The sequence below is a fragment of the Gigantopelta aegis genome, chromosome 9 (assembly GCF_016097555.1).
Source record: "Gigantopelta aegis isolate Gae_Host chromosome 9, Gae_host_genome, whole genome shotgun sequence".
In the NCBI taxonomy this organism is placed as follows: Eukaryota; Metazoa; Mollusca; class Gastropoda; order Neomphalida; family Peltospiridae; genus Gigantopelta; species Gigantopelta aegis.
In genome coordinates, this window is record NC_054707.1 from 45558204 (window position 1) to 45576787 (window position 18584).

Sequence of the window (18584 nt, forward strand, 5' to 3'; positions counted from 1 at the left end):
TGACACGGAAATCTGCGTCACACCGTACAACCGGCCACCTGCACCAATTCCTACGGAAGCGCTTTCGGACTTGTCGCCGATTATACTGGCGACACCCGTTGAGGCGCAGGCCCGGAAGGTGGCCGTTGTCAAGAGGAAGGCGACCACTCCCCCGAGTGCCATACCAGCCAAGCCGAGCCGCCCCTCTCAACCGCCGGAGACACACGAACAACCAGTGGAGCAGTGGTCACTGCAGGCCAGCCGTCTCCCCCAGCGTTACCAACAACTGGTTAAGAACAACATCAGGGATGAACGTCTACTCATCAGTAGACCCAAGGCCCTTTCCTACAACCCATTGCCAGACAATCCAGACGAGGGGGAGTTCGCGGTACATCGGCTCAAGACGCGGGAGGGACACGACGCAGTTTGCGTCACCATCTGCCGGAGCGGAATATTCAGCCAAGGTGTGCTATTCTTGGAGATGGACAACCCGACACTACATCGTGTTCTTAAAACCATCGCGGGGACACACTACCGTTCCATCACCAAGGAGTTAGCAGACTCCGACTACCGGCAGTTCCTCCCGCAGCTTGAGATCACCGGATTCATCGGATCCCCCTAGACGCCAACCTCCTTTCCTCCGTGAGTAACCTCCTTTTTTGGGCTAGTTAGACTTTAAATGTTTTGGAATGCAGTTCAAAATTTTTATGTTTATTTTTTTATAAATAGTCTAACGCATTTTGTTTTGGCGCCCGTTCAATTGCTCAAAATCACCTTAAAACTTTTCGGCCGAGCAGTCTTAACCATTTTTGGCTAAAATTTTAGAGTCCAGACATGTATCGGTATGCAGTACTCTTTGTAGACTTAGGTAAAAAACAGGCTTCACCGAGGAATCGAAATTCAGCCAATCAGAACACGGCTCCCACTCGGTGTTACTTCTTGTTTATGAAGTGTCTGCTAGTCGGTCCGCGCTTACTAAATGGCTTTTTTCCAAATTCCGCCCACTTCAAACTTACCCCCCCCCCCCCCCCCCCCCCCCCCTGCTCCGGAGTCAGTCACTGGCGAAGTCAGAGGCTAATTCCGCAGTGGGCGTGCCTGAACCTTCGTGGATAGGGGCACGTAAATATAGTTACCCATACCCATAAATTATTATTGATTCGATTCTTGCATTCGATTCTTACATTCTGTATTATTTTTCGATGAAGACGGACGTCAGCCCTTGCTCTCTCGATCTGCCCCCCCACCTGGGGGGATTGCTCAAATCCTACGGAATGCTGCTAGAGTACCGGGTATCGTGCACCGGGTCACGGGCCTCCGTGACCTTGGTGTACGGGGACCCGGTACCACCGAAGAAAGGAAGGTGGAGGAAGAGGAGACGTGCGCCAGCGGCGGCGCAGGGGGAGACAAAACCGGCGGCTAAACCGCCGGCAGCGACTCCGTCTGCTGGACCGCCCAACGCCGCCCAACTGAAGAGGAAGACGAAGATGGAAATGGTTTCGGCCCCAGTCATCAACGTCCCCTCTGCAGGAACCGAGGAAAGTGATATGCCGGACTCAGTCTTCTGTACTTCGTCATATATCCGACCCGATCCGCCTGCCTTTACTTCTGGGCTTCCGGACTTGTCGCCGATTAAACCGGTGGCATCCGTTGAGACCCAGGCCCGGAAGACGGCTGTTGTTAAGAGGAAGGCGACCACTCCCCCGAGTGCCACTCCAGCCAAGCCAAGTCGCCCGACTCAACCGCCGAATCCAGTTGAACAACCAGAGGGACCATGGACACTGAAGGCCGGCAAACTCCATCCGCGGTTCCATCAGCTCATAAAGATCAACATCGAGGACGTGCGCCAGCTCATTAGTGAGCCGCAACATAGCGCTTACCTTCCGCTACCGACCGAGTCCGATGAAGGGGAATTTGCTGTCCATCGAGTCCAGGTGGACGTGGATATCACCGCAGTTTGCGCTACCGTTCGCCGGAAGGGAAGATATAACCAAGCGCTGCTCCTTAAAGAGATGGACAACCCGTCACTACATCACGTCCTTAAACTCTTGGCGGGGTCAGAGTACAGTCACATCGCAAAGTGGATAGCAGCCTCTCCCTACCGGCGTGATCTTCCACTACTGGACGCCACCGACTTCATCGGCTCGCCGTAGCCCCCAACCTCCTAACAACCTTTACCTCCGTGAGTACTAACCTCTTTTATTGGGCTAGTTAGACTTTAAATGTTTTGGAACGCAGTTCAAAATTCTTATGTTTATTTTTTTTTATAAATAGTCTAACGCATTTTATTTTGGCGCCCGTTCAATTGCTCAAAATCACCTTAAAACCTTTCGGCCGAGCAGTCTTAACCTTTTTTGGCTAAAATTATAGAGTCCAGACATGTATCGGTATGCAGTACTCTTTGTAGACTTAGGTAAAAAACAGGCTTCACCTAGGAATCGAAATTCAGCCAATCAGAACACGGCTCCCACTCGGTGTTACTTCTTGTTTATGAAGTGTCTGCTAGTCGGTCCGCGCTTACTAAATGGCTTTTTTCCAAATTCCGCCCACTTCAAACTTACCCCCCCCCCCCCCCCCCCCCCCCCCCCCCCGCTCCGGAGTCAGTCACTGGCGAAGTCAGAGGCTAATTCCGTAGTGGGCGTGCCTGAACCTTCGTGGATAGGGGCACGTAAATATAGTTACCCATACCCATAAATTATTATTTACAGACGAAATGTTACCTGGACATTGGGGACTACGCGTTTAAATAAGGCATTCGTAATTCACATGAATCATATCGTATACCGTCAGGATAATTCGGAATGTTCTCAAATTATTTTTAAATCACTGGCAGGATTCTGCAAGTAAGGTTTTGATTGGTGAACATGAGCTCCAACTGGCTGGTGTTAGAGATTGTATGATTTTATAAAATTTAATACAGTAAAAAAAAAAAAAAAAAAAAAAAAAAAGATTTGGGGAGGGGGATATTGTCCGTGCCCCCCCCCTCCTCGTTACGCCACTGTATGTAGGACTTTGTTTTACAACGTTTAGCTTAATTCTGGTTTAGTAGCGCGTTTAGGCCTGACGTGAATTCTAGAGGGGTTAAGGGAATGTTTCGTCAAATATAATGTTGGAACCTTTGACGTTCTAACATGCGATTACTGCTTTCGACAAGTAAAAGTAACCATGACAAATGCCGATAAATACCAATATTTGATACATGTAAAGCAAAGCTAACATATACTTTGACGAATATAGCCTACTTCAAAACTTGTTCATGCTCTAGATCCAGGGAGGGAAAGTACCCCCCCCCCCCCCCCCAACACACACACACACACACACACACACACACGCAGCACGATATGTTTAATTACATAGTTTTTAGTTCCGCCGCCTGTGGTTGTTTTTAGAGAACTCAGTTATTGTTGTTGTTGCTCCCTCGTCCCAACCTGATGCGGGTCATGTTATCTAGTAAACAGGTATCGGAATGTTACAAGTACGGGGGAAGTGGGGCGAATCCGATTAGTAACGAAATGTTCCGATTCTGGCCGATATCCAAATTCGGGAGTTCTCGCCCCGTATCTCCTAACAACCGGTGTAGTTTACATTTATTCGGAAACATGGCCGCCTCCAGTTGAAACGGGCACCTGTCGCTGCTTAGACTACATACGCCATATTATTAAAGAATTAGTCCACAAAATTACCGTTTAGTTTATCAGTAGCGTTAGTTTTAGTTTGTAAATAGCTTTTAATTTGCTAACCATGGAGGCTGTGGCTTCAAAGAACCATGTACTTTCCGATTCTAACTTGAAGAGCAGACCCGAATTCCGGACATATCTGACGACGGACGCCAGCGCTGGCGGTGACGTCGTGACACAGATAAAGGAGAAACGTCGACGTCGTCACCAGAACTTCCCTTGCCTTCGCGGCCGCGCCGATGTCGATTCTTTTCAAGAAAAGGTAAACGAGAACCCGTCTTTTAAGAAATGGAACGACGAAGGGAACTACAGAGCCCCGGCCCCATACAGAAGCTTTGACAACATCGTGGATCCTGTGTCGGGCTTTGTCAGTGTCGGAGGCGATATGGATCGAAACACTGGCCACACGATGATGCGGTCGTTTGTTCTGCTCAGTGACACTCCGCAGTCGGCTGCTCCGAGAGATCGTCATTCGAACCGCACCAACGAGCCGGCGGCGCCCATGGAACTGCGGAGAGCGACCACCACTGGTGGCCCGTCACAATGGAACAGCAGGAAGGTTCCCGACGCTTCAATTAGAGCAAAGTTGGGGGGTAAGTTAGTAACAATTGTGTTGATTTATTTTATAGTGATTTTTGTTTCTTGTATATAGTTTGCAGAGGAGCATGCTCCAGACCCAACCCTCCTATAAACTTAATTCGCCAGTTTAGATTCAACCATGATAAAATGCCTACTCATGGGGGTGTGGGTTGGAGACATAGGAGGGTGTGCATTGTAATTAATATTTATGTTTGTTCACATGGAATCCGGGTGGTTTCGTCCCAAAACAATTTCGCACCCAAGGCATTTCGCCCGTATCCATTTTCACCCCAATTTGTTTTGTCCCCCAGTAAGGTCATTTCACCCTTTATCCGGGTCGTTTTGCCTAGCTGATAACACATCCTAGCTGATAATTTAAATCTACTAATATACTGCTGGCACCGGTTCTTTCTGCGGACAAATACAACAAATTACAATGTCAGCGGTCACCAAAAACGTTCTGCGACTTTAACCAAAAGAAGGACGACTACAGCCTGCTATTTATACCACAGATAGGCGATGACAACTCATGATAGCAATGCTTAGGAATGACAAACGACTGGACCAGCAAACAATGCTAAGAAAAGAAATACACACAATACAATAATTGTTTAAAAGTAATAAATAATTGGGAGTTGGGGGCAAACTGACTGAAAGTTGGGAGTGAACTGACAAACAGTTGTAGGCGAATTGACTTGGGGCAAACTGGTATATGGGGTGAACAGGTCAAACTAGGGGTGAACTGACTTGGGGTGAATTGTCTTGGGGGTGAAATGTCATGGATGTGATTATTCAGCCATCAGACATAAGGCTGGTAGGTACTGGGTTTGTAACCCTCTGTCCTGGACATGAAATACACCAATCTAAATTTCCCCCAATATTCAAACAACCCCTTTCTGTCCCGATCGATACAACCAACATATGTCAGAGGTGGTGATTGGGATGGACGTGCTTGAATCTTCACGTAAATAAAGTTTTGGTTGTTTGGTAATATAATATTTTTAAATAATCGTATTAAAATTGTTTGTGTGTAATATACGGACACAAACATTGAAATTAATTATCACTATATCAGAGTCGCAAATATTACATATTATTATGTCTTTAGCCATAGCTCGCTACTGTGATTTATTTATTTCTGTTAAAATAGCTCCTTGCTGAAAAAAAGACACAATATTTATATAGGAGGAGGGGAGGGGCGGAACGACCCGACTGTTGGGGCAAAATGACCCGTTTGAAGGATGAACCTACCCGGGATGAAATGACTCGGGGCGAATCTGGATAAGGGTGAAACGACCTGATACAGTTTAAGTATGCCACATGGCTGTAGGATTTTTTTTATGGTAGGGGTGCAATATGTCGAGTATTTTAAAGTCGTCAAAGTATGTACACTAATATATACATGTATTATAATTTACATGAAGGCAAATGCCCTCCTGAAACACAGGCCAACCAATATCTTGCATCTTCCTTAAAAGAACAAAAAATCTACATTCAATATAGTTATTTCAGTGTTTTTTCTAGCATGTTTTAGCACAATGCCTCTATAGTCTACAATTGCCTGTATAAATACTCAGAAAATTAATTATTAATTAATAAAATATCCTGTTTAATATTTTGCCATTCATTTATTAAAGCAAGCACATTAATTATTTTTATTTCAATTAATGTTTTTGTTATTAATGAAAAAAAAGTGCTCTGAAAATGGTGAAAATGCCCCCAAAGTGTTTAGTCTACCATGCGTACCAAATTTCTAGGGAAAACACTGTATTTTGTTAACCATTGTATTCTTTAGGCACTTTGAAATTCAGGGATATGTATACAAACAAACATTGCTCTTGCCACACCCACTTGTGATCAGTTACAGACCAGCCCTTTATTATAAGTTCTTCACTTGTTTGTTTAAATCTGTTTTAGGTTTTGGGCTATTTCTCATTCCAGCCAGTGCTCCATAACTGGTGTAACCAAGGCTGTGGTATGTATTATCCTGTCTGTGGGATGGTGCATATAAAATATCCCTTGCTGCTAATCGAAAAGTGAAGTGGTGACAGCAGGTTTCCTCTCAATATCTGTGTGGTCCTTAACCATATGTCTGATGCCATATAAACGTAAATAAAATGTGTTGAGTGCATTGTTAAATAAAACATTTCCTTCCTTCCTTACTGTTTTAGGTTGGACCAGTGACCATGATCCAAGAAAACCAGTCTCTCAACCTCTTGGCTTGAGGCGCTCTAAGGTACTTGTCATGCATTGAGGATCATTTGAGACATTTCACGCAGATATTCCAGGTTTCTGCCTGTACCTCTATACAGTATATATAGAACAGTACACTAGTGTTCACAACATGTCATTTTTATGAAACGAGTAAACTTCCCATGTTAGTATCAGACTGAACAAAGTTCATTAGTTAATAAATAAAATACCACACTCGTTTTCGTTAGACAACATTTTTTATGAAACTCCCGTGGTATCTGACCTTACTTTCGTTTGGTCATACATTAACATGAGATGTTCACCTGTTCCATAAAAATTATTCTGTAAATCTTAAAATATTAGCGAGCATAAAATGTTCATTGAATTTAGCTTGATCATACAAGATGCTAATATTTCATACATAAGTGTACAAGATGGGGCAGGGGTGGGGCACTTTCACACACACACACACACACACACACCTCAGTCCTGGAGAAATTTGGGGAAAATGAGCTGGCCTGAACACTTTTCACCATGTGTTTGCATTATTCTACCCATTTATTAGTTGTAATCCATGTAAAAATGTGTGGTGATTTGTTTACAACCCTATATATAACTGGTTGGCAGTAATGCTAATATGAATAAACTTTGTAATCCAGATTCGGGCACTTTTGTTTAATTCAGGCAAAAGGCAGCCTGCCCCACTACAAAAATGGGAGCCCGTATGTCTATGATTTCATGATGCTAAATTTAAAGAGACATATACAACATACTGTTCTAAAACATATCTGTGCAATTGTTTTGTCTGTGATTAACTGAACTGACAACAATGGTTACCTGCTATTGATTAAACCAAACGGATACTAAATTCGAGATGCATAACGTCAAGATTCATCAAACATATTTCAGCTGATCCTACAACTTAAGCTTATTAATTTTTTCGTTTCTGATATGACCTCGCTAAAGTTCAAGGGTCACTTATTTGGATTTCACTAAATTTTAAGATCGCTAATTTTTTATTATTTACAGTATCTTGCTTAAGACTCGTATATAATAGTATTCTATGTATATCACTGATAATCAGCAGGTTGGTACTTTGGCTGAACACTAGGACAGGGAAGACCATGCATAGGTGTGATTTCCTTGTGTCCGGGAGATAGTGGGGCATCCACTGGGTTATGGTGCTAGAGTGTCAGTATATGTGTGAGTGAGTGTGTGAGTATGCGTGAGTGAGTGTATGAGTGAGTGTGTGTTCTGTTGAAATATAGCCCTATTCTATTTAGTGTTCAGGAGTCATAACTGAATTTTGTAATTTGATGATTGAAAATATATTTTAGGTAAAATAACAGAAATAAAAAAATCTGTGTAAATTAATTTGTATACTTTTTTTTTTTTTATCTAGACAACTATTAAATATATGCCATTGACATAAAACATAATTTATAAAAAAAAAAAATAATAATATTTATTTATTATGCTGCAGTTAGTGTATTCTTTATATTTTTTTTTTTTTTTTTTTTTTATCCCACTGGTCCCTTTCCTTTCTCTCTTTTGAATTACATCTCATTTCTTCCCAATCCAGCAACTCCTGTCTTTCAACTTCTTTTACTGTCCATATCCACATCCCAGTCCTTGTCTCTCCAACTGTGACATGTGCTTGTTTTTTGTGGCTATCTGTGCCACACACCTGCTATTTCCTATCAGCTTTGGCTGAGGGCTTAGTCTGACCACTTCGGAGAGTGATCAGTAGTTACTTCGGCATTGTTAAGAGGCACTTGTAACCACCTACTATGGTATATACTCCTCTACTGTCAGCTGTCGTTAGTGCCGTGGGTTAGACCAGCTTTATTAACGGCAAAGGACGAGGATGCCAAGTGGGTGCAGAGAAGTACAGTGCAACCATGGAGGAAGTTGAGACAGGTAGACGATGGTGTGGACAGCTGAGAATATGGAGTCGGAGGAAAATGACATAGTGTCGAAAGAGATTGAAATTGTGGGAGAAATTGTAAAGTTTTTTTTATTTAAGATAATAAGCGTGATAGGCAGAGGGTGATAGATGAGAAAGATGAATCAAATTTAATTTCATTATGAATTTTTTTTAGCACTAAATATGAATATTGATCAGTTTCTCGGTTTGTAATTTATTAATTTTGTTTTGTTAATGTGATGTGATTTATTATTTTGTATTTTATAGTCAATGTATGCTGGCCCACAGTCTTCTGAACTGAGCAAGTCGAGCAAAGATCTCCTGGCACTGAAGTATATGTACAGTTCGTCGACACAAAGGTGACTATTTGTACTGAGGAATTGTAAGCCAACATTAATTTACCACTAGGCTAACATAGTAATGTCTTTATTTGACTGCCATTAACATGGTCAACTTCAGTCGATATGCATTGAGGGTTTAGGTTATAACTGTAACAGGGTCAATGACTAACAGTGTAAATTCAGGGTTTAGGTTATAAATGTAACAAGGTCAATGTCTAACAGTATAAATTGAGGGTTTAGGTTATAAATGTAACAGGGTCAGTGTCTAACAGTATAAACTGAGGGTTTAGGTTATAAATGTAACAGGGTCAATGTCTAACAGTATAAACTGAGGGTTTAGGTTATAAATGTAACTGGGTCAATGTCCAACAGTGTAAATTGAGGGTTCAGGTTATAAATGTAACAGGGTCAATATCTAACTGTAAATTGTGGGTTCAGGTTATAAATGTAACAGGATCGATGTCTAACAGTATAAATTGAGGGTTTAGGTTATAAATGTAACATGGTCAATGTCTAACAGTATAAACTGAGAGTTTAGGTTATAAATGTAACTGGGTCAATGTCCAACAGTGTAAATTGAGGGTTCAGGTTATAAATGTAACAGGGTCAATATCTAACTGTAAATTGTGGGTTCAGGTTATAAATGTAACAGGGTCAATGTCTAACAGTATAAATTGAGGGTTTAGGTTATAAATGTAACATGGTCAATGTCTAACAGTGTAAACTGAGGGCTTATGTTATAAATTTAACCGGGTCAATGTCTAACAGTATAAATTGAGTGTTTAGGTGATAAATGTAACATGGTCAATGTCTAACAGTGTAAATTTAGGGTTTAGGTTATAAATGTAACATGGTCAATGTCTAACAGTGTATGTTTCAAAAACTATCATAGATTTATTTTTATTGAGAAATCATCTGGTCACTATATCAAATTGTTCCACCAATGAAAATGCCGTGTTTATATGATCTACGTATAGCACCCTAAACACTAGAAGTCAAAATGGAAATAAGCGACCATTGCTCCAGAGCTTATTCTGTGTATATCAGAAATGTTGAGTCATTAAATTTGGTTATGCCATACTAATGTATCATTAACAGTGACATAGTGTAGTCTTAGATCTGCTTTTCTGACATTTCTGCTATACATAATAATCTTCAATGTGAACACTTATCTTTGTGATAATTAAATCTAAAACAAAAAACCTGGAAGAAAAAACATATTTTTACCAAAATATTTTTAATGAAAGTTGTGCACATATTTGGAAAATACATTCTGATCCAAAGCCTTTATTATAAATTTATAAGGCAAGATAAGTCTCCACAGCTATTAATTATAAATATATATATATATATATATATATATATATATATATATATATATATATATATATATATATATATATATATATATATATATATATTGTCACAATATGTTGATTATGGTATTTGGAGGTGAAGGCACGGCTATTGGGGTTGGCAGGAGGCCGTTGTATACAATAAAGAATCATGGATATCAGACAGGGAAACATCTTTAACAACAGGGAAAATTCAGGGAAAATACGGGGAATTTTAATTTGAAAATTCTGTGGGTACCCTGACAAGTAACAAGTGATTTGATTTTCTTCTCGATGTAGAGGTTACGAAGAAGTGCAGTGGGACAACATGCTGGGACCGAAGGTTTGGCCACCGGTCTCCACGCTGGAGGACAAGGCAGATCCCGTGTCTCAGCGCTGGAACCTCAAGAGATATCACCCTGCGGCTCAGGAGTGGCAGGTAAATATTTGTATGGGATATCAGTATGAATTTTAGCAAGGGATATCAGTATGAATGTTAGCAAGGGATATCAGTATGAATGTTTGTAAGAGATATCAGTATGAATGTGTATAAGGGATATCAGTATGAATGTTAGCAAGGGATATCAGTATGAATGCGTGTAAGAGATATCAGTATGAATGTTTGTAAGAGATATCAGTATGAATGTTTGTAAGAGATATCAGTATGAATGTTTGTAAGAGATATCAGTATGAATGTTTGTAAGAGATATCAGTATGAATGTGTGTATAAGGGATATCAATATGAATGTTTGTAAGAGATATCAGTATGAATGTGTGTAAGGGATATCAGTATGAATGTTAGCAAGGGATATGAATGTGTGTAAGAGATATCAGTATGAATGTGTGTATAAGGGATATCAATATGAATGTTTGTAAGAGATATTAGTATGAATGTTTGTAAGAGATATCAGTATGAATGTTTGTAAGAGATATCAGTATGAATGTGTATGTTAGCAAGAGATATCAGTATGAATGTTTGTGTGGGATATCAGTATGAATATTTGTAAGGGATATCAGTATGAATGTTAGCAAGGGATATCAGTATGAATGTTTGTAAGAGATATCAGTATGAATGTTTGTACGGGATATCAGTATGAATGTTTGTAAGAGATATCAGTATGAATGTTAGCAAGGGATACCAGTGTGAATGTTTGTAAGAGAGATCAGTATGAATGTTTGTATGGGACATCAGTATGAATGTTTGTAAGAGAGATCAGTATGAATGTTTGTAAGAGATCTCAGTATGAATGTAAGAGATATCAGTATAAATGTTTATAAGAGATATCAGTATGAATGTTTGTAAGAGATATCAGTATGAATGTTTGTACGGGACATCAGTATGAATGTTTGTACGGGACAACAGTATGAATGTTTGTAAGAGAGATCAGTATGAATGTTTGTAAGAGATATCAGTATGAATGTAAGAGATATCAGTATGAATGTTTGTAAGAGAGATCAGTATGAATGTTTGTAAGAGATATCAGTATGAATGTTTGTACGGGACATCAGTATGAATGTTTGTAAGAGAGATCAGTATGAATGTTTGTAAGAGATATCAGTATGAATGTTTGTACGGGACATCAGTATGAATGTTTGTAAGAGAGATCAGTATGTATGTTTGTAAGAGAGATCAGTATGTATGTTTGTAAGAGATATCAGTATGAATGTAAAAGATATCAGTATGAATGTTTATAAGAGATATCAGTATGAATGTTTGTAAGAGATATCAGTATGAATGTAAGAGATATCAGTATGAATGTAAGAGGTATCAGTATGAATGTAAACGATATCAGTATGAATGTTTATAAGAGATATCAGTATGAATGTTTGTAAGAGATATCAGTATGAATGTAAGAGATATCAGTATGATTGTAAGAGAGATCAGTATGAATGTTTGTACGGGACATCAGTATGAATGTTTGTAAGAGAGATCAGTATGAATGTTTGTAAGAGATATCAGTATGAATGTAAGAGATATCAGTATAAATGTTTATAAGAGATATCAGTATGAATGTTTGTAAAAGATATCAGTATGAATCTTTGTACGGGACATCAGTATAAATGTTTGTAAGAGAGATCAGTATGAATGTTTGTAAGATTTATCAGTATGAATGTTTGTACGGGACATCAGTATGAATGTTTGTAAGAGAGATCAGTATGAATGTTTGTAAGAGATATCAGTATGAATGTAAAAGATATCAGTATGAATGTTTATAAGAGATATCAGTATGAATGTTTGTAAGAGACATCAGTATGAATGTTTATAAGAGACATCAGTATGAATGTTTGTAAGAGACATCAGTATGAATGTTTATAAGAGATATCAGTATAAATGTTTGTAAGAGACATCAGTATGAATGTTTGTACGGGATATCATTGTTAATGTTTGCAAGAGATATCATTGTTAATGTTTGCAAGAGATATCATTGTTAATGTTTGCAAGGGACATCAGTATGAATGTTTGCAAGAGAAGATGAAAACAGCCCTAAAATTTCTACTGGCAATCGGCAGTGCCGCCCCAAAAAGCTGTTGCAAAATTGATGTGCAGCAACATGTTTATAATTATTAGCTATTTACTAATGCTTTTATTTCGACTAAATTGCCCTTGGAAGATCATCTGAATTCCAAGGGTTGTGGGAGGCATGTTCAAAAGGTATATTGTGCTGTTAGTGGTTTTGTTTAAAGGTCATTGCTATAATGCATAGCGAACAAGACACACTTTATTTGAGACATTTTATGAAATTTTACTTTATTTAATGTTTTTGGTCTTTTGAATAGTGTGTATAACCCCTTTAGGTTGCCTATATAATATCTTCTTAAGTGTGCTGTAAATGTGTTCTACTGTTTTGTCTGCAACATACTGAAAGTATCAGGATAAAAAAAAAAACTGTCTGAGCTGTTACATATAATGAGGCAACTTAATTAGTAATATTAATATGAATGTTTTTTTTACATCAAGCCCTGTTATTCTCGATTAAGTATGGCTCATAATTGTATAACTAACATAATGGTTGGCATGTTAATAAAAATAAATGTTCTAAAACTAAGCACCATCCTGATAAAAATGAAATGAAGACAAACACTACATGTACTTGAAGTGAAAATAACACTTTACAGTACATAATAATAGTTTCTGGCACTTGTTCTTTTGTAGATGGTTTTTCTGACATGAGTCTCAAGAAAATCAACTCTTGGAGTGAGCTTTAGTGAGCTCCAAAGATTGATTTTCTTGAGACAAGTGTCAGAAAAACCATCAACCAAAGGACGAGTGCCAGAAATATTTTATAGTTCAATGATTTTTATAATTTTAGTATAACTATTATAAAATTTACTGCATTTTATTTTTGTACCGTGACGTCTGTTCTGTTTTTATTTCATGTGTATTTAATTTCTATTTAACCAGGCGATGGGCCGAGGTTGGGACTGGTTCCAGACACGACATGGCTACTACGGAAATAGGCCTGTTGTCTTGTGAGTATTTTTAACATTAATAATTACTTTCTACATTACACAGTACATCCATCAGTTAGTCTGTTGTTATAGTATGATTATTTGATTCCATCATCAGTGCAATAAAATTAATTCTGACCATTCTGGGTCATTCTGACACTTAGAGTACTGTCAACTGAATTACCAAAGCCAATATAACATTAACTGGACCAATCAAAATTTTATTTAAAATTTTCCTAACATTCTGACGTAATAGCTTTTCACAATCAGTTGACATGGAATATCATTGTCTCAGGTCAGATTGACCAGACTCACTGGAATCAAGGCTGGGAAACAGACATATTGAAGGACTAGCTGTAGCCACATTCATTATAATTTGTTATTATTATTATTTGGACATTATAGATCCATGATTTGTTTGGGGAAAGGGAGCCTCTCTGGGCTGTCAATTGTAGGCAAATTGATCGTACATTTATTGTATGCTAGAGTAATTAGGGCACTTGCAGCTGTCTGCATTAGAGCTCCATATACCCCCCACCCCCATTTCTTCCACTATTATTACACAGTTATCGTTATTATTGGATTGTTTGTTTTTCTTTTTAAGATTTGTTTTACATGTAGATGTATTTTATTATATCAGGCTTTAATCTGTCACTTGCCAAATCACCGAAATGCAAATTAAAGTTGAATTTGATAAATATAATTGATTTCATTACTATAATTTGCCTAAAAGCTAATTAAAAAATTGTCTATCTTTTATTGATGTACCACCATTTTTGCTGTTCGGCTAAATGAAACTTAAATTTATAACCGATTTTCTTAGGAAATTTGTAAAATTACAAATATATTATGGGCTTCATCCTAAACCCGTTATATACAAGTGTGATGTATAATATTTATGATACTGTTTTGATTTTTTTTATAACATTTGGTTTTCAGCTGCAATCCTCTTCCAAGAACCCCGCATATTCCTGGATACAGGTAATTTAATTAATGTTCAACTTTTGATCTGTGAAATCTGCTATATTATCTTACATAGACTGACGAGATATTTGCTATTTTGTAGCAAATTAAACTAAATTTATCACAGTAATGTAAGAAAATTTAAAATAAGTAAGAAACTAAAATGATATTATCCTAAAAGGGTATAAATCCTGATAATTAACAGTGGATATTTTTAGATCACCTACTGGATAAATATTTTCTTCTTGAGTGTGATCTGAACACTTTTTTCATTTCTTAATATTTGTTTGTACTTTTTTATTGAGATCTGACATAACTATGTTGCTAGCAGTTTCATTATTCATATGTAGTCATCTTATTTATTTATTTTTGTGTCACAATTTCCAGTTATAAATATAAAGTCATACATGTTTATATATACAAAAAAACACCAAAAAACCCATGAATTCAAAGCATATCAAACTTAATTTGAATTTTTATCGATTTTGTTTTTAATTACCGGTAAGGTTGAACCACCTATGAACTGGGTTATCTGTAAGGCCACTACAAATAATTGAAACGTATATGGGGACTCAGTGCTTTGTAGGCTTTTTACAATTGTATACTTCTACGTCAAGCAGGGTGAGAGAACTTTCAGAAATATCCCCCATTAGGCCTTTTACTGATTGATAAGGATGTGTATCATGGGATGCATTACAAATGTTATGGGGGAGGGGATGTTTAGTACATGTAAGTGTTCTGTAACATTTCAAAACCATGTGTCCTTTTCATTTATAAATTAAATCCAGGCAGCTGTGGTCAATTTTTTGTTTATTGCAAATGGATATTTTTTATCAAATATTTATTAATAAAAAAGAAATCAAAAATCAAAATACATGTATAAACAGAAAACCCAATAATGTTGTTCAAATTATATGAAATTATATCATGATTATAGTGGCAGGGTTGGGTGTGAGTTGACAAACATGTCACGTAATTTTAGAGGGAGTGATCATGGCATTACAAAATATTTTGTGGAGGAAGGGGTACAAATTTAAACAATTTTGCAAAACAACCTGTAGAAGTGTTAGTATAAAGTGCTCCTACTGGCAGTAGCTAGTGGGAATTTCCCTATTAGCTCAGCTTGTAGAGCACTGGACTGTCGTACTGAGAGTCAGTGGTTCGAATCCCTTCACTGGAGGTTGATTTTTCTGTTACAAACCCCTTATTCTGAAATAGAAATATGCTTTCATTATTATTTTATTTTATAGTGGATGTGTTGGAGCAGAAAATTTGGAGGAGATGGACAATATTCAGGAGGAATTTACACCATTTACAGTGAAGAGAGCGACAGTACCCAGACCAACCGACACAGCTCAGTGAGTTCATTATTCAGTGGTTTATTATTCATATAGTCTGTGACCTTGCCCATGGCATGTGGAACGTAGCTCAGTGATAAAATGCTTGCCTGATGCACAATCGATCCGCGTCGGTGGGCCCATTAGTCTATTTCTTTTTCTAGCCAGTGTGCCATGACTGCGATATCAAAGGCTGTTGTGTGTGCTATACTGTTTGTGGAATAGTGCATATAAAAGATTCCTTGCTATTAAATGAAAAAATAAGAGGGTTTCCTCTAACTCTATATGTCAAAATTACCAAACGTTTGACATCCAATAACTGTAACACATTAAGCATGTACATATGCTTATAATTTATTTTTTGTCCATATACAAAAAATCCAAATTACAACATCAGTGTGATGATTTTTAAAAATTTAGTTTCATTAATGTAATTTGTTTTTGGCATCCCCCCCCCCCCCATTTCCCAGATATAACAATGTAAATATGGTTACATAAATAATACATATGAATATCTAACACAAAACAAAGCCAGAAACACAGGGTAATAGAACATCCTTTAGCATAACGGGAAAAACATAGGGAAATAAATCATAGAAAGGCAGAATTACTGTAAATATATAAAATATATTCCATTCAATATTTAAAGTTAATGTTATATATATTATTTTTTAAACAAAACACTGGAGTAACAAACATTCCTTTTTTCTATTTGTAGTCGTCCCAACATTCCATGCTACACAGGATGTTCTCTGTGGCAAGGGGCGTATAACTCTAACAACAGCCACCACGCAGCAGAAGCTGTTCCATCCACTGCCGATGTTCACAGGTAAAAATATTTGAATTCTTTTACTATTTTCTCTACCTTCTGATTATCTTAGAAATATGTTTTTGGGGTGGGTTTCTTTTGTTTGGTTTTTTGGGTTTGATTTTTTGTGGTTTAATCCCACTGCCCCCATTTCTTTCACTCCTTTGAATTCCATCTCATTTCTTCTTCTTTCAACTTCTTTCACTGTTCACATCCACATCCCAGTCCTTGTCTCTTCAAGCACAACAGGTGCTTGTCTTTTGTGGCTATTCGTGCTACACACTTGCCATTTCACACAAGCTTTTAGCTGTGGACTTAGTCTAGCTACTTCAGAGAGTGTTCAGTAGTTACTTCTGGCATTGTTAAGAGGCACTTGTAAATACCTACTATGCTCCCATACTACCGGCGGTTGTTAGTGCCATGAGTCAGATAGAAAGATGTTTTTAGCTTTGTCATATCAACAGGTAAATTTTAAAGTGTTTTTTACTTCTCAATCCTCCTTTTTTCTAGTTATTATCTTTAAAAGATGTTTCAAATTATGTGATATCAAGTAAATTCTTGTTTTATATCTCTGTTTATTAACTTAAAAAGATGTTTGAAACTATGATATTAAGAGGTGATTACATGTATATTGATTATTTTCAGTCTTACTGGATTTTATGATTGAAAGATGTTTCAGGTACATTAAATCAACAAGTGTAACTTTAAAAATATACTTCATATTTTATGAATGTTTCAATCTGAATTTCAGGACCCATCCTGTCAGTCCAAATGAATCATCGTTCAAACGAGGCTCTCGCATGTCTAAGATGGTCACCTTGGTTCCTCCGTGTAACCCGTTCAACTCAGTCGAGAAGGAGACCATTGTCGTTAGCTGAATATCATCATGATAGCGCCTACATTTCCACTAAGGAATAGCCACAAAACTAACGAGAAAATTGTTGAGAATAATCCTCAATTCTCAAAACTATTATTGGGGCTAAAAAGGTTCCAACATTCATTAACCCTTTGTATCTGACAACTTCCAACCCCAAATCTTGCTTTACACCCAGAAATAAGGAATTATTTGAAGTGCAGCTTGCTTTTTGAAATATTTAATTATATTTATTAATTTTATTAAATACATTTATATTTATAAAAGGTTTGCCATGAACACCAGAAGGTTGTAAGTGATACATGTGTTCTGAAAAAGTAAAAACTGATATATTAATTACACCAATACCAGGAAGATTAAGATACCTTGATCCCACATATATTCTTATATCTTTCATCTGTTGCCAACATGGCATGACCTTGTGATGAAGTGTTAATACAGTAGACTACATATGTTGTGTCATTTATGACACTGGGAAGATATAGTGATATGTTTTGTGTATATTCCTTGACAAAAAGAAGGTCAAAGCTGTTGATTTACCTGCTGTCAGTATTAAAGCTTTTAGTAAGCTGTTAATAAGTATTATATTTACTGTATATACCTGTTAATGGTACTTGTTCCTATTACATCATTGTTGGCTATTTCAGACCAAAACTTTGTACCGCGTAGTTTGCCTTGGGTCATAATTTCTTCACATGTCACAAAAAATATATAATATATATCTGAGTACATACTCACCTGTGAATATATATTCGTTGAGCATTCCCAAAACCAGAGCATTCAAAGATAATCTGAAAACAGTGGTTTGGGATTCTATAGATATTAGGAAAATAATTTGTGTATTTCAACCAGAAGTAGCATACAGTATTGAAAGAGGAACATAGACCTGTAATAATTATTATATTTATCTGTTAACAAATGATATATTTGCTTGTTACTTGCTCATGCTGTTTGCTAATGCAATATCTACCTTTCATTTTGTCTTACCTTAAGGCACTGAACAGGTATTTTCTAACTTATATATATTTAAAAAATTAATATGATGTTTTTGAATGAAATGCAAATTGTACTGTACAATCTCTATTCACTAGCACCTAGACACCAAGAACTTAATTTAATGTTGTA

At 37.4% G+C, this 18584-nt stretch overlaps 2 protein-coding genes across 2 annotated transcripts; both read left to right on the plus strand.

The window, feature by feature from the left end:
* Positions 1–1041: 1041 nt before the first annotated feature.
* On the plus strand, positions 1042–3885 carry LOC121381173. Its single transcript, XM_041510349.1, has 2 exons — positions 1042–2158; positions 3769–3885. The coding sequence occupies exon 1, from the start codon at positions 1179–1181 to the stop codon at positions 2127–2129; it is 951 nt and encodes a 316-aa protein (XP_041366283.1). The 5' UTR covers positions 1042–1178; the 3' UTR covers positions 2130–2158; positions 3769–3885.
* Positions 2853–18035, plus strand: LOC121381172 (spermatogenesis-associated protein 48-like). The gene is made up of 9 exons (XM_041510348.1): positions 2853–4246; positions 6404–6468; positions 8620–8711; positions 10328–10466; positions 13431–13498; positions 14417–14458; positions 15691–15798; positions 16496–16606; positions 17337–18035. The coding sequence occupies exons 1-9, from the start codon at positions 3718–3720 to the stop codon at positions 17461–17463; spliced, it is 1281 nt and encodes a 426-aa protein (XP_041366282.1). The 5' UTR covers positions 2853–3717; the 3' UTR covers positions 17464–18035.
* The last annotated feature ends 549 nt before the right edge of the window (positions 18036–18584 follow it).